The sequence below is a fragment of the Cheilinus undulatus genome, linkage group 24 (genome assembly GCF_018320785.1).
Source record: "Cheilinus undulatus linkage group 24, ASM1832078v1, whole genome shotgun sequence".
NCBI lineage: Eukaryota > Metazoa > Chordata > Actinopteri > Labriformes > Labridae > Cheilinus > Cheilinus undulatus.
Window position 1 is genome coordinate 11,169,343 of NC_054888.1, and position 15,933 is coordinate 11,185,275.

At 40.8% G+C, this 15,933-nt stretch overlaps 1 protein-coding gene across 1 annotated transcript in view; it reads left to right on the plus strand.

Moving 5' to 3' along the window:
* dmd (dystrophin) overlaps positions 1 to 15,933 on the plus strand; it is a 486,115-nt gene that overhangs the window by 198,117 nt on the left and 272,065 nt on the right. The window contains 1 exon segment of the mRNA XM_041781573.1: positions 7,687 to 7,883. Within this exon segment, the coding sequence (XP_041637507.1) occupies positions 7,687 to 7,883 (197 nt within the window).

A 15,933-nucleotide genomic window follows, 5' to 3' on the forward strand; every position in this document is an offset into this window, starting at 1 on the left:
TTTTCGATTTTCAGTGGAGGCCACTGCCAAAACACATCCGTCCACGTAGAGCAGATCAACCCAAACATGAACGAAGCATCCAGTGAGCTTCAAAATATCACACAAAGAACAAACTCGCAACTGTAAATCTCGTCACCTCTACTATTACATTATGTTCCTATTATCAGACAGTTAGAGGGTCAGACAGGTAACACAGCACCATGGACAAAGAAGAGTTAAAGAGTTTATTAGACACTGCGAATCCTTCATAGATATCATAAACCCATCAATTTCCCAATGTTCTCTCGCAAAGTAGAAGAAAAAGAAGCTTAAGAAGCTTGAAAGACCGTATGAATGGACCAAGCTGCTTACTAGATTACAAGGCTACAACGTGTCATATTTATTAACCACTTTGATATGAAATATATCAGGATTTATCAGTTGATTTGAAGTGCTGTTAGACTGTTATGGTAGAGTGAGATGTATTCAAACATTTAAGAGAACAGTTAGAAGAAAAAAATGGTTATTTAACATGTAAATGAACATTTTAAGAGCTAACGGGTTAGCTTAGCTAGTACGGCTGTTAACATGTCCATATATGATATACAGTATGTGCTGTTTAAGCTGCAGGTAGTTTATCAGCATTTTGTCCAGCTGTCCAAAAGTGCAGTTCCTTGCGTTGGACACAAGGAGGCATCAGCCATATATTTACAGGTATACGGACATCAGTCACATACATACGTGGAAACCAGGCGCTAGGCTGTAATGGTGCGCATGGAGCAGAACTAGTGGGTGAGGCATACACCATCAATCTAAGCAAAACCACTGCAGGTCTAATGATGAGCTTCAAAAGCCCCATTTATCAAAAGATCTTTTGATTATGAAGCCACATATGGGCCTTTTAAATTTCATATAACAGATTAAAACAAACCTACAGACATTCAAAAATAAGTCAACACGATAAGAGGGAACATCACAACAAAATCCAGGTTTGAGAAATGCTGTTCCATCTGAATAATTTGACTCACATCATCTGTTATCATTGAGATGTAAGGATTTTGACCTACTGCCCCTTTTTTAGATGGCAGGACTTCACTCCCATGCAGCCATTGCTATGTCCATATTAATATACAATCTATGCTCTGACCTGATGCATTCACCTCTCCCTATGTTTCTCTCCCTCTAATTCATTCTTCACTATACTTTCCTTTCTTGACTTTGCCTCTCGAGCTTTTATTCGCTCCTTTAGCCAAGAATCAAAGCTGCAGGGTTGATGCCACGGTCTCAAACTTTATCTCCTGGAAGCTGTGTTTTTCACGTCGCCTTTGAAAGCATCATCAGACTGTGTAATGTTTTATCTAAACACGCAGGGGTCACATCAACCAGGAGAAGTTATGAATGGAACAATAAAGGGTGTTTTTGTATAAGCATTGCAATTCTCATTCAGAAGTTAAATATCGTCGTCGTGACTAAATATTGTCAAGGGTTTAATTTGAGGAGCAGTTATGATCCAGACTAATGACATTTTTGCTGTGAATGTTTACAGAGACAGGTGGAATCTCTGCAAGGCAAAGACACTCACAAATACACACTGGCATACAGCAGGATATGCAGAAATCCATTAAGACACAAAAAGAAAAACAGAGAATGTTGCTCTATAGACACAGTGACAAGCTTATATATGGAGGTGAACTGATGACAGAAGATTTGAGGGAGAACAAAACAAGTCTGAGTGCTACTCAAGTCTGTAACTTGACATTTGAGAACACAAACATTGATTTGAAAAAGCGGAATTAGATTTGTGTTGAGAGAAGACAGAATCGAGGGTGTGCAAGAAGAATTGTGGAACTATATTTGAGCCGACAACGGGGAGTATCTCACACTCAACACTGCTGTCTGGGCTGCAGTTTAATTTAATCTAGAAATCACCCTGTTTGATCATTTGTACTACTTTAGAACGAGCGTGGTCAGTGATTTTTGTGCCTGCCAGATTAGGAGCAACAGAAGCATTCTCTGCAGAGTCTTTGAAATCAAAACAAAATAAGTCACCCATTTAGAAGCTTTTTGGCACTTTGTAAGCAAATTGGAAGGCCAGAGTAAATTTAGATGTAAAGTAGCTATGCAGCGAAATTTCCCTTTAAGCTTTTTATAATTTATTTGTGGTTATATATTGTACATCAAACTGTATGTGATGTATTTAATCATAAATGTATTCATTTTGTTAAAGTTAGGTATTCAGTCATGATTTATGTTACTGTTAAATTGTTAAATGTATTAATGTTTATTCTATCTTAAAAGTATATATATAGTAATTATAAGACACATTTGCACCATGAGTGAAGTTATGCACTAAGTTAGAGTTCCCATAGGAGACTTTAATGATTAAAAACTTTATTTTATAATAATCAAATTTAGGTGCTCCAACAGCCTTGGTTCCCATCCTTTGGTCTGGGACCCCCTTGGGGGGTCGCCAGAGTCTGCCTGCTCAGAGGTTGTTATAATAAGACTGAGTCAAACTATCTAAAATCATGACAAAACACATAATAGTAAATGGTTCATACAAAGTCTTTTGGTAATAACACTTGCATTTTTGGCTGTTTTGTTCGGCTTTAAATGATGAAAACACTTTAAATTAATGCTTGCTTTGCTTTATTGTTGGGATTATCATTTTTATGTCACTTGTTTTGATTAAGAAAACATACATAAGAAATACACCTGATTGTTTGCATAATGTGCATAAAAGCTCTGCTGCAAAAAAAGAATGATTAAACTTGTATTTTAACACTTTTAAAGTTAAAGAAATGTTGCAACTTCTGCGATTTGTAGATTGCAGCAGGCCATATTTACGATTTAATCTAGTTTGATATTGATTGTCCAGCCCTAGTCCTGAGCGCTGTCTCTAGAACAGAATGTTGACAAAAGTCAAGAAGGCTTTCTTGAAAAAGTCCAGCAAAACAAGGAATAGCAGGATTTGGGGGCTTATCCGGGATTTGAACCTTTCGCACCCCAACCAAAAACCACACCCTTAGACTGGTGGTTCCAACCTTTTATTTCCTCGTAGACCCCCAATAATTGTATCTAGGAAAAGCTGAGCCCATGCAAGACCTACTTTTCATTGACAGAACCATAAGAAAATAGGTTTATACATGTTTTTCCCACCAAAAGACCTTTGTATAAGCTACTTAAGTGTTTTACTATGATTGTACTTCATATGTGTGAATCTAAAAGTCCAACAGGCGGAGGTTTAAGTCATGTCTATGTGTATACACGAGGAGAAAATAAACTTAACAGCCCTCAAAATACAAAATGAGCTCTACTATCACTGCATTTGTATGCAGTTGTAAAAGAACAATAACATAAAAGTCATCAGACCTTTTGGGAGCAGCTGATTGGGCCATGTTTATCTGTGCCTACTTGTGTACACTGCATAGTAAACAATGCATGATCAGGCCAAATTTATGCACATTTTGCTTCCTGTTTACATGTAAAATTCAGTACAAATACAGCGTTTACAGGACCTGAGTCTTTCCTTGTGGGGACTTTAACTCGGATTAATCATAATCTTGATATGCGGATATGTGGCGGTGCTCAGGATTTAAAAATACAGAAGACAGAAGCAGCAGCAGTGAAATCAGTCAGAATATGCTCCTGCCTGTACGCCATCTAAATGTTGACTCTCAGCCTTGCTCTGTATTTGCTCTCTCTGATCTTTAGTTGCAGTATGCCTCCTTACCTAAACACACAAATGCTTAAACACATTAAAGTCAAATAGAGACACCCGGTGAGGCTCGTATTCACACACGTGTGGTGGTGCTGAAATGATTGAAATGGAGATCATGGGGATGAAAACAAGCAAGTGGACTACGCAAGCGAGGGGTGGTTCCATACTTGCAGATGGCACCATTATTTATGGAGCTGTTTGTCTTCCTCAGACAAACAATAACATCCTCCGATTTCTCTGATGCTGATAAATCAGGATGCCACAGCCAGAAATATGACTTCGGCTTTATCTCAACACAAACACACTATGACACACATCTTTGTAAGCACATGCACATCTCTGTGACTTTTTCCTCTTGATTGTCATCTCTCTTCCTCCCTCTCCTATTCATTATTCTTGCTCTCTGCGAACGTTTCCACAATGTCAGTTCATTAGCTCTTCCTATGTCTGTCTCCTTCTTTTTCTCCCCCCTCCTTCCCCTCTCTATCTGCGTCTCAGTCTCTTATAGTGTTCATTTATCTGCAGTGTCTCGGCCCCTGCTGTGATCCGTCTCTATTAGTTTTGCCCCGGGCTGACTGGCCGGGGCCACAGGCTCTTGGCCACCCTTCCTGAAATCACCGCTCTCTTTATATCTCTCCTCCACCTGCAGAAAAAAGTTTGCTCAGACTTAATTCAGCGAGAAGATCGGGGCCAGACAGGCCGACACACACATTCACTGATGCTATGGGAAATAAAAAGCAGCCTCTACTGTGGCCTACAGTTATTCAAGAGCACAAAGAAAAATGAGACAAATCTCTTTTTGCAGATGAAAGCAGTCTGCTGCATCACCCTGCAGCTCCATGGATGCTTCACATACTCGGTTTCATGTAAAGCTCCGTCTTTTGAAAGAACTTTCTCAACTTTAGCTTCTCATTTGTTTGGGCTGCTGCTTATTTGGCTAGTTTGTTTTCAGACAGTTCACTCGGACAAACAGTTGGTAAGCTGCCCAAGTTAATTGTTATGGTTTCCAGTTGGGCTTTAATTAGAACCTTTCACTACAGTTAATGCTAGTGTCTGGTTGTCTAAAAACAAAAAATAAGCCCCTTTTTGCCCCATTTTCTCCTATTTATTCATTCATGTGTTTTGGGTCTTGCTCTGCTCCAGAGAAGAATAAAGCTGCTGCGTTTAGTCTGGATTTAAATTATTTTGCTGGCTCCCTTTCAAGTGGTAAGAGAGGGGCCCACACATCATGTTGTGTCTAGGTTCCCCTGGACCAGTGGTTCTCTACTGGCCAGGACTCATCACCATCTCCTTAGGAGAAATTGCGACCCAAATCCTAATAAATGTTTAAACACAGTTTGGACCATGAAGGGAGCAAAAGAGACAAGACAAGAAAACATGTTTTAAAAGCAGATCATTACAGAAGGACTAGGGTGCATACATTTCATTTTTCAAGGAATCTCTTGTTTAGTCTTGGGAAAACCAACTTTTTAACCTGGAAAAGAAGAAAAATAAATTAAAAAACTTTAGGAAAAAGAATGAAATTGTCATCAGAAAAAAACTGAAAAAAATGATGATCTCATGATCACTGCTAGCAGCCTCATGATCACTGAACATTGTCTCATGATCACTGTCATTAGCCTCATGATCACTGTAAATGGCCTCATGATCACTGTCAACGGCCTCATGATCACTGTCATTAGCCTCATGATCACTGTCAACGGCCTCATGATCACTGTTAACAGCCTCATAATCACTGTAAATGGCCTCATTATCACTGTCAATGGCCTCATGATCACTGTCAATGGCCTCATGATCACTGTCAATGGCCTGATGATCACTGCCAAAGGCCTCATGATCACTGTCATTAGCCTCATGATCACTGTAAATGGCCTCATGATCACTGTCAACGGCCTCATGATCACTGTCAACAGCCTCATAATCACTGTCAATGGCCTCATAACCACTGTCAATGGCCTCATGATCACTGTCAATGGCCTGATGATCACTGCCAAAGGCCTCATGATCACTGTCAACGGCCTCATGATCACTGTCAATGGCCTCATGATCACTGTCAATGGCCTCATGATCACTGTCAACGGCCTCATGATCACTGTCAACAGCCTCATGATCACTGCCAATGGCCTCATGATCAATATAAATGGCCTCACGATCACTGCCAACGCCCTCATAGTCACTGTAAATGGCCTCATGTTCACTGTCAAAGGCCTCATGATCACTGTCAGTGGCCTGATGATCACTGCCAGTGGCCTCATGATCAATATAAATGGCCTCATGATCACTGCCAACGCCTTCATAGTCACTGTAAATGGCCTCATGATCACTGTCAACGGCCTCATGATCACTGTCAATGGCCTCATGATCACTGTCAAAGGCCTCATGATCACTGTCAACGGCCTCATGATTACTAAAAATGGCCTCATGATTACTGTCAATGGCCTCATGATCACTGTCAACAGCCTCATAATCACTGTCAACGGCCTCATGATCACTGTAAACAGCCTCATTATCACTGTCAACGGCCTCATGATCACTGTAAATGGCTTAATGATCACTGCCAACGGCCTAATGATCGCTGTCAACGGCCTCATGATCACTGCCAACGGCCTCATGATCACTGTAAATGACCTCAGTATCACTGTCAACAGCCTCATGATCACTGCCAATGGCCTCATGATCAATGTAAATGGCCTCATGATCACTGTCATTAGCCTCATGGTCACTGCCAACAGCCTCATGGTCACTGTAAACGGCCTCATATCCTTCTGTACACAGTCTCGTGACCCACAGTAAACAGCCTCATGATCATCATAAATGACCTCACAACCTGCTGTAAACGGCCTCATGACCTACTTTTGACTTGAGAACCACTGCCCTTGACTTGGTAGACAGTGTGTTTGGGGGCTTATCAGGAGTTTGAACCGTTCGCACCCTGAGCAAGATTCATACTCCTAGACCTGTGGTTCCCAGCCTTTTTTCTTTGGAGCCCTCCTACTTATATCCTTAGCTCCCAGACCTAGGTCTGAAATCAAAGCCTAATCTCCAAGATTTGGGGGCTCATACAGTTGTTTTGTTTATTTAATTTTGAATCATGAAAACAAGTACATTTCCTTGTCTCTGCTTGTCTGGTTGGCATTTTTTTCTTTAGTAGCATCTGGATTTTGCCAAATCTGTAAACCTTGTGGAGACTATAGAGTCCTTGTGGGGGGTTTTAACTTGCTTATTGAGAAGGCTGAAACACAGGAATTGCATGCCTCCTGGGTCAGAACAAAGGTCCAGGCATTTTGTCTTACTGTACTCTGCTGAGGCCTGGACATTGACTGATCACAGCATACGGTGGCCAGGACCCAGTGGGCTGGTCCAAATGCATTTTCATGCGTCATGGAGGGGGCAGCTGGGAGGATACCTGGAGAGATGGGGCATGGGCGTGCAAGTTATACCTGTACAAATTTTAATGAAACCACAGGAATCAACATTTTTTGCTGTTCTATCAATGTCTGCGAGTGAATATATGACTGAATTGTATGGCTGCAAGAAATTCATTGGCTTGTACTATTGAAGGTCTAACAGCTGTCAGAAGAAGGGGCTGGGAATGAAGACAAGAACAGAGATTTTAAACGAGGTGGTTTGATGACTTGATAAATGACTTTTTGAAATTTTTAGTCATCTAAAGTTTTTGGAAAATTGTTTTTCTGTCCATCTGCGCAATGAATTTTCCTTTCAGTGGCTTTTTTTCTTTAATCTGGCCGGCTTGTTTATCTGCAAAAATCCATTTCACTTTGTGATTTTTGTCCCTCTCTATTTTTTTGTTGCATTTTAACAATGCTGCTGTTTTTCTCTCACAAAAAGTACTTAAAAATGTCTCTGAAGTAAAAAAGCCATGAGTGATTTTGTTGTGAAAAGGTCAATAAAACCTTTGTAAAGTGAAAACAGGAGTTTGTCCTTGACTATCCATACTGATTTGATGTTTCATCTCTTCTCCTCAGATGTGGCGGTGCCTAACCCGGACAAGAAGAGCATCATCATGTACGTGACGTCGCTCTTCCAGGTGCTCCCCCAGAGCGTTTCCATGGAAGCCATCCAGGAGGTGGAGACTCTGCCGCGGGTGGCCACCGCCAACATCGCCAGGGTGACGACAGAAGAGCACTACCAGATCCAGACCCAGCAACGTTTCTCCCAACAGGTTGGACACAAAAACAAAAAACACGCCCACAGTGTTTGAGTGTTGCTTTCACCAAGGATGCCATGTGACATTGTTATGGCTCATTGTTTTCAGTTAAACAGCAACTTTTGCCAGAAAAATGAGTGAAGAGCAATATTTCCTTGAGGCTATTTTCATAAAGATTTGATGGTTTGCATGCAGCCAAAGAATAAAACACACTCTGTTTACAATTATTTGTTTTGCATAGAGAAAATCTGCCAGGAGGAGAGAGACGAAGGATAAATGGGATGAAATTGATCGACTCCTGTTTGTAGTTAGATTTTTTTACCTTCTTTGCTTCGCTGTGGACATGTAAACAAGGTTATGTTTGAGTAAACCTTGGAGCAGTACATTTCTAAAAGGTGACCCATAGATACTATACTCCTAATATTTCACAAGCAGACATTTATCTACATTACATAAAGAATTAACTAAATGTACCCCCAACATAACACTGCTTTTGATGCTTTTAAGTAAAATCTTACATGGGAATTTCACATCTTTTCTGTATGAGGTAACACTTGGTAAACCAAGTCAAGTTGCGCCATGTTACATCGGCCTTCTTTTCATTAGTACCCTCTCTAATCTTAACAAGCAATGTGTAGCAATGCTGTCGAATACTCTTACTCAAAAATCCAGTCTCTAAAAATCACTTTAAATGCCTCTTTTTTAGAGTAAATTCATAGAAAACTCACACACTCTGCCTAACTTATTTGCAACATTCTGGTATCAGATCTTCGTATATTGAAAGCTGCAAACAAATGAGTTTCTTGCAACTAAAGTCCAGTGCAGACCAAAGATACGCAATGCAACAAGTTTGTTTTAGGATGTTGCTGCTGTCTGAACTTGGTCATATCACCAATTGGAATAGGAAGTGGAAACTTTGTTTTGATAACACCAAAAAATATTTGTTCAAAGCAGAACTTTTCACATTAAACGTATCCTTTCCCTTCAATCAACTGTGCACGTAAGCAGGGAAGGCAACCCCATTTGAGGAAATACAGAGGAAATTTAATGCTGAACTGGCTCAGTCTGTCTATGTAAAAACTGTTGCTTTAAGCAGATATCTAAGGTTTCACAAGACCGAGCGAGCAAAGCATTTTTTTTAAAGTTCACTAAAGAGAAAGAGGAATTATCCCCCTCTGAAAGAAATCATACAACTGATCATACAACAGGGAAAACAGTAACTGGGAATTACTGTCTTTCCTTTAGAGACACAATTATTACCCTGTAATTTAAGAATTTATTCCCTGCAAAAGTCAGTGCTATGGAAACCATACATCATGTCCTCCAGTTGCAGTGGTGTGAACTGATATGTTTACAGCACAGAACGTTACAAGGAGTTGCAAGTTTCAACTTGTTTTGTTGCGAATCTTCAGCAGGTCTACAATACTTTAATGTACCTATCTATTAAACATATGTACGGGTTGCAACATTTCTTTTTAAATCTTAAAAGTTGCATGCTATATACAGTATGACCAAACTACCAATTCAAAATACTTCCACACCTACCATCGTTACCAAAAGTGCAGTTCCCACATCACAGTATATGTGGCCTCATACAGTTCAAAATTTGCCTCCATTAATTGTGTATTTGGGATAGTTGCTTCACTGCTATGATGCATAGTGACCCAGAGCAGGCAATTAGTACCACTTTTTAACAGCTTTTCGCCCTTATTGGTCCTAATGCTAAGTATGTAAAGTTGAAGTAAACAAACCTTGAGTTCTGGTGGATTGAAAAGACTCCTCAGTTAAACATAAGTGACCAGCAAAGGTACACAGCATAATTTGCTGTGTGTTTGTACTTCACTACTATCAACATAGGCTGAGCACTTCACTACAAAATCTATGTCTTTTTGTTTGAGGGTGTGGCCTCGGCAAGGCGACAAACAAAAATGTGCCATTTAGTCTTGCCGCAAGTTTTTAAATAGTCATAACTCTGGCATACCCCATTGTATCTCAGAGAAATTTCAGGAGTAAGCCTGAACACATCCGTACCTGAAATTTTGATGATTTCACAGTGCCCCTCTCTGGAAACAGGAAGTCACTACTTGTAAATTTCCTTTTACAGTTTCAAAATGCTTGGTCAGACTGTGCTGAAATTTTCCCTGGCAGTTTCCAAGATGTATAACCTCACTTGAAAGAGAAGAGTCTGTGTGAAAAGGTGTGATGGCAGTTTATTTATTCACCATGAAACAGGAAGTAGTATGTTTCATATGCTTAACATAATTGTACAGCCATGAAACTTTGTGGAAAATTCCCTGTGAGGAACATAGCAGTATGATATGACTTTAGCTGGTGGGCGTGGCCTATTGGTTTTCAAATTTAGTAGGCAAATGTGTCATGCCAGGACCTACAAAAAAGCCTCTTGGACCCATTCTGCCAAGCCAACAGGAAGTCCACCATTTTGTTTTATTTTTTAACAACATAGATCAAACTAGCCATTTCCAGGGGGTTCTAGGACTATCTCCTCTAAAGGCATTCATCTGATTGACTAGAAAAAGTGTTGCGTGCTGTTTTTCCCCTCAAAACAGACAGCATCTTTTGTACTGGTGCAATGCATTTTTCAGACTTGACACTATCTTTAAGTAGCAAAAGATGAAAGTTTAACAAATATACAAAGCAAAAATCACGTCAGAGAAGTAAAGGGGATTTTTAACAGAGTGCGATTGAATTTAAAACTAAATAATTCCCTTTATTCTGGGAGGATAAAAACAAATGAGCCCTACATATTGTCACAGAAGCATGGCATCCCATCTTCAAATCAAACATGTGCTGCTTTGGCGCCACCTGTCTGATTGGCCTGGCTGTCAGTCATCATGAGAACATGATGGTGACAGTGGCATCTTGACTTTATCTCGTGTCTGTGTTTACTGATATCATGAGGGCTGTGCGCTCTCATGCTACAGTAAGAAGTCCTGATTTATTTCCCATGAGCCTTTGCTCTGCTTGCATTGTGTCTGTGCTTAGCTTTGCACACTCACTTGGCCTTTATGTATACTTGTTCACATTTACAATCATTGCTGTGTTGTTGTGGCAGCGCCTACACTAAACAATAACACTCAAGTGGACTCTGTGGTATTGCATATTATACAACCCAGTGACTGTAGCTGGTATACACAGTGTATTATCAGCTCCACAACAGGATTATCAGTCCCAGGGAAAAAAATGAGTTTACACTCCTCCTTAGCATTCGGCCAACCTGCCACTTTAGCAAGATTACTAAGTTGGCTTGTGATATTCCCAGCAGGACCCTCTCTCTGCTGAAGGCTTTTGGAAAAACCGAAGGAATCAAAGAAATGGAGGGGATGATCACTGCTCTCACATGTCCTCTTAGCTGCCTTTAATCAGCTCTGGATGGCTGCAACACCAATAACAGAATTAATCAAAGAACTTCAGCAGAGGTTTAATATCACAGAGAGTAAATTTGATAATGAAGGGTCGGGTAACTGCACTTCATTTTTACATCGCTCCCAGCCACTAAAAAAGATAAGGGAAGATCTAAACCTCTTCTTTCCCTGCAGTTCTGCCAAATACAATTAAGGTGCTAACCAGCAGCCACAAATGCACAAATGCATTGTTAAAGAGATTAAGAAAAAGCTGTTTACTTTTTATGATAAATTGGATAATTAACAGTTTGATAGCATATTTACTTCTCAGTGGTATCACAAACTTAAAACAAGTTTCCTGGAGGAAACGGCAGTGAGCTGATTATCAAAACAGCTTTAATTATAAGGCATGATTAAGAAAAGAAACTGCAGCATAATTCTAACAATAACATGATTATCAACAAAGATTTTTGACTGGAAGAAATAAATGATTTGTACCCCCACAAGGCTGTAACCCCTCAGCTGTAGAGCATCTGAGTTTGTTTGACAGAAAACATTTCAAGTCAGTCTTGATTGTGTTTTTCATGTGGTTGCATGTTAAAACTAGGCAATTAAATCTGTAAATATTTTCTGTAACACATTGATACTTGTTTAAAAAAAAAAGCATTGAAAATTAGCAGCGTCTTTAACACTTGGTTCTCATGAGTGCCTTCACCTTGATTCGAACCTTGAAAATGTGTTTTTCAAAGTTGTTTCTCAAAGAAAAACATGCTCAAAGAGTGGCATAATTGGAATATGTTTCTTTAAACTTTACTGAAGTACTTCATCTGAAGATTTTACAAAATATTGACCTGCAGACTATTTCTATTCTGGCTGAATGTCAGTTACACAACATTATGAAGTTCCAACTAGCTATATTATCTTAAAAAACAGATTACCACGGCTTGTGCACCTATAGGCTAGTAAAGATTGCTTTAAGTAAAGCGTATTTGTAATAAAATACAGATTCATAAAACTAGCTGGCTGAACAATATGCCCAAGAATCACTCTACAGTGAAAACAAACCTTAATTTTCCTTTTTTTACCCACAATCATTGTTAAATATTCTGAAAACTGCAACAGTCACCTGCCACTTGTAACCATTGTAGCTGTGGTTAATGACTACAGCCATGCAGCCATTATACTCCTTTACCAGCCGTAAACAACTGTGAACTGATAACATCGATAGCATCTCATAGGAGCAGCACAGTTTATCACTATTTTGATCTAGAATATGGGGATAAAGTCATATACAGGCAGTGTCAGGTTCCACTCACCTTAAACATAGCAATGAGCAATGACAAGGATGTAGACCTGCAAAGTGGATCAAAGGTTGTTGGTGCTAGCACTGCTAATGCTAGGGGTCTTGCTGCAGAGCTCCACTGTCAGGCCGTTCACCAGGCCTGGAGGGAATCTTGTAACGTTATATCACAGTTCATGGCAGGAATGAGCCACCTCTCCAATGTTAATCCCCTCCAGAAGATGGGTCTTGCTGCAGCCTGGAGACCTTTTGTGTGATAAATGGTAAATGGACTTGGGCTTGTGTCGAGCTTTTCTAGTCATCTGACTACTCAAAGCGCTTCTACACCCCAGGTCACAACCTTCACGTTCATACCTTTCACACCAATCCTCCTCATTCACACACTAATGGCAGAGGTAGCTATGAATAATTAGCCATCAGTATTAGCTCATCCCATTCATTTGCATCATAAACATTTACACGCCACTGACACAGCAGTGGAAGCAAATTGAGGTTAAGCGTCTTGCCCAAGGACACATTGACATGTGACTGGATGAGCTGGGTATCGAACCCACAACCTTTTGATAGCTAGAGCCATAGTCGCCCACATACCCACTTTACCCTGCCCTAACTCCAACCTAACACTACCCTACCCTAGTTCCAGCCTACCCTACCCTACCCTGCCCTATCTCCAACCTAACCCAACCCTACCTTAACTCCAGACTAACCCTGCCCTACTCTAACTCCATCCTACCTTATCATAACTTCACCCTACCCTACCCACCCCAATTCAAACCTTACTCAACTCTGCTTAACCTCACAACCTAACCCTGTACTACCCTTACTCCACCACACTTTACCCTGCCCTAACTCCACACTTCCCTACCTTACCTTAACTCCAATCTAATCCTACCTTAACTCCACCCTACCCAATCCTGCTCTTATTCCAACCTAAACCTGCCCTTCCCTAACTCCACCCAACCCTGCCCAACACTTCATTATCCTGCCCTAACTCTACCCTACCCTTCCCTGCCCTAACTCCCTCCTATTCGCCTTACTCTACCCTGCCATACCCTGAATAACTCTACCCTACTCCCCCCCCCCCACCCTACCCTACCCTAACTCCAACCTACCCCTACTCTGCCTAACTACTCAACCTAACCCTAACCTGCCCTAACTCCACCGCAACCCCAACCTAACCCTACCAAGCCTGAGAGTTATTTGTTTTCATGTTAAATTGTACTTTACAGTTAATTCTACTTTTTAACTTTGGTTATAAGACAATAAGTTTGTAGTTTCCATGTACACCACATACCAATAGATAATTTTTCTCAGTACGTTAGAAATACACTCCTCTTTATCTCCTGAATGTAGCAAGGTAGGCTTTTTGAAAAATAAATGACATTATTTGAATAAATCACAGATTACAACTCACTGTGTCGGGATGACACTGAATAATGTCCCATTTGAATGTCTCTTTGGTGAGTCTCTGATCACACATCTTCATGAGTCTATTCCACAGCCGCAGTATTTCACGTCTGTGTCTGATGTTTGGAGGCTCCCTTTCCACTCTCAGCTTGGGCTGATGTGTATTTTTGGACACCAAAGAAAGACCTAATAGCTCTTTGATGTACAGAATTACAACTTTGATGTTGCTGGAAACCCGAACTTTAGAAGCGTAGTCAGATACTGGGCACACGCATGGATTATAAAGTTTTGTCTGAATATGAAATCAAAGATTTCCACATTGTTTAACTTTGTTCAAAACAGAACCTCCGACCTATAACACTCCTTGACCCTGGTGCACTTGGCCTGTGAGCCTTTACTAGGCGTGCTCGAGATGTAGCCCCCTGTTTGCCTTAGTCATAAGTCATCACCTGTAATTTGTGAGCGTCAGGATGAAAATGAGACAGAAACTCTGAATGGAGGAGCTGTAATAAAGAACGTGGAGGCACAAATGAGCTCTACCAGCGCTGACCTTTAGAGCCCAGTTAAGCTGAGGTCAGTGTCATGCTATCGCGCCAAATCGCAGCAGGATAGAGAGAGCTTCCTGAAGTAATGGCTGGTAATATTATTATCTCAGTCAGTTTAATGGCCACATCAAGCCCTCCTTACATCAGCCCTCTGTCTGAGAGCCGGGAGAAACTGCAGGCCTTCGTCTACAGGGAATCACGGACGAAGAGAGGTATAAAGACGACCAGGGAGAGAGAAAAGTGGAAGTAAAAGATAAGAGGACAAAGAGAGGAAGTGGAGGAGGTGTGAAGATGCACAGAAAGATGAAGAGGTAGAGAGGGGCACAATGAAGAGTGAGACAGAGCAGACAAATAGGGAGTGTGAAGAACAAGTCAGACGGCAATAAAACGAGAGACGAGAGGAGGGAAAAAAGAGTAACTGACAGCGGCTATTATCTACCTCCCCTCTCATCTGTCATCATCAGAGCCATGCTGTCACCACCTCCTTACATCAACACCATACCACCACCACCTGGGACCCAAAGAGGAGGAAACACTCCAGCTTTCACTGACAAAATGCAGGGAAAAATAACTAAACACAAAGTTCAAGAAGACTGCTAAAAACTAGAAGGAGTCAGCTTTTTGCACCATTATTTCTCGTGTCATATTCCACTCAAACCCCACCTGCCTGGTGCTAAGAGAAATGCTTGATTCGAGGGTTGGATCGCCTCTGGCTTTCTGCTCTTTGCAGCAAGGAAACGCCTAATCCACCTTGAAAGAGAAAAGGGAAAAACAGCAAGGGGGTAGAACGCAAGCCGAGGACAGACAAGGAGCACTGACAGGTGAGGAGAGGAAGAAAAGAGAGGAGGAGGACGGAGGTGAAAGGGGAGATTGATGGCTGGGGAGAAAAAGCAGAGACGGGGAGAGATTAAACTTTTACGATGCCCGTGGTGGAATGGTTGACTTGGTTTTAGCGATGCAGAGGCGGTCCGAAAAGGCAGCCAGGGAATGTCAAACAAGCGGGAGAATCAGTCGTCAATTAAAAGTTATTTGTCCTTCCAAAATAAGAGCGTAGCTTTTGAAATATGGTGTCTGTTCTCTTTGAGTGCTGTGTGATGTAAGTGTAAAATATTACACTCTGAAAGCTCAAACTCTAGAAATATTTCAGGAATTATAGAGTAAAAATTTGACCTTGTATAGTTGATGTGACTTAAGCCCAAAAGTATGTGGACAAGGAGGAGTCTGGCCTTTATAGATTTAGTCTACTGCTGGTGTACTAGCCTTGGATTTCTTTTACATGAGTGCCTTAAAATACAGCATACCTAGCATACCTCAGAATTATCCTGTCTGGGAAAACCACATGAAAGTAAGAGGCATACAACATGATTCTAGTGATACAAACCAATAGGATACAATATTATATGATACAACACAATGCAGATGATATAGTACTGTTCAATACGATACAAGCA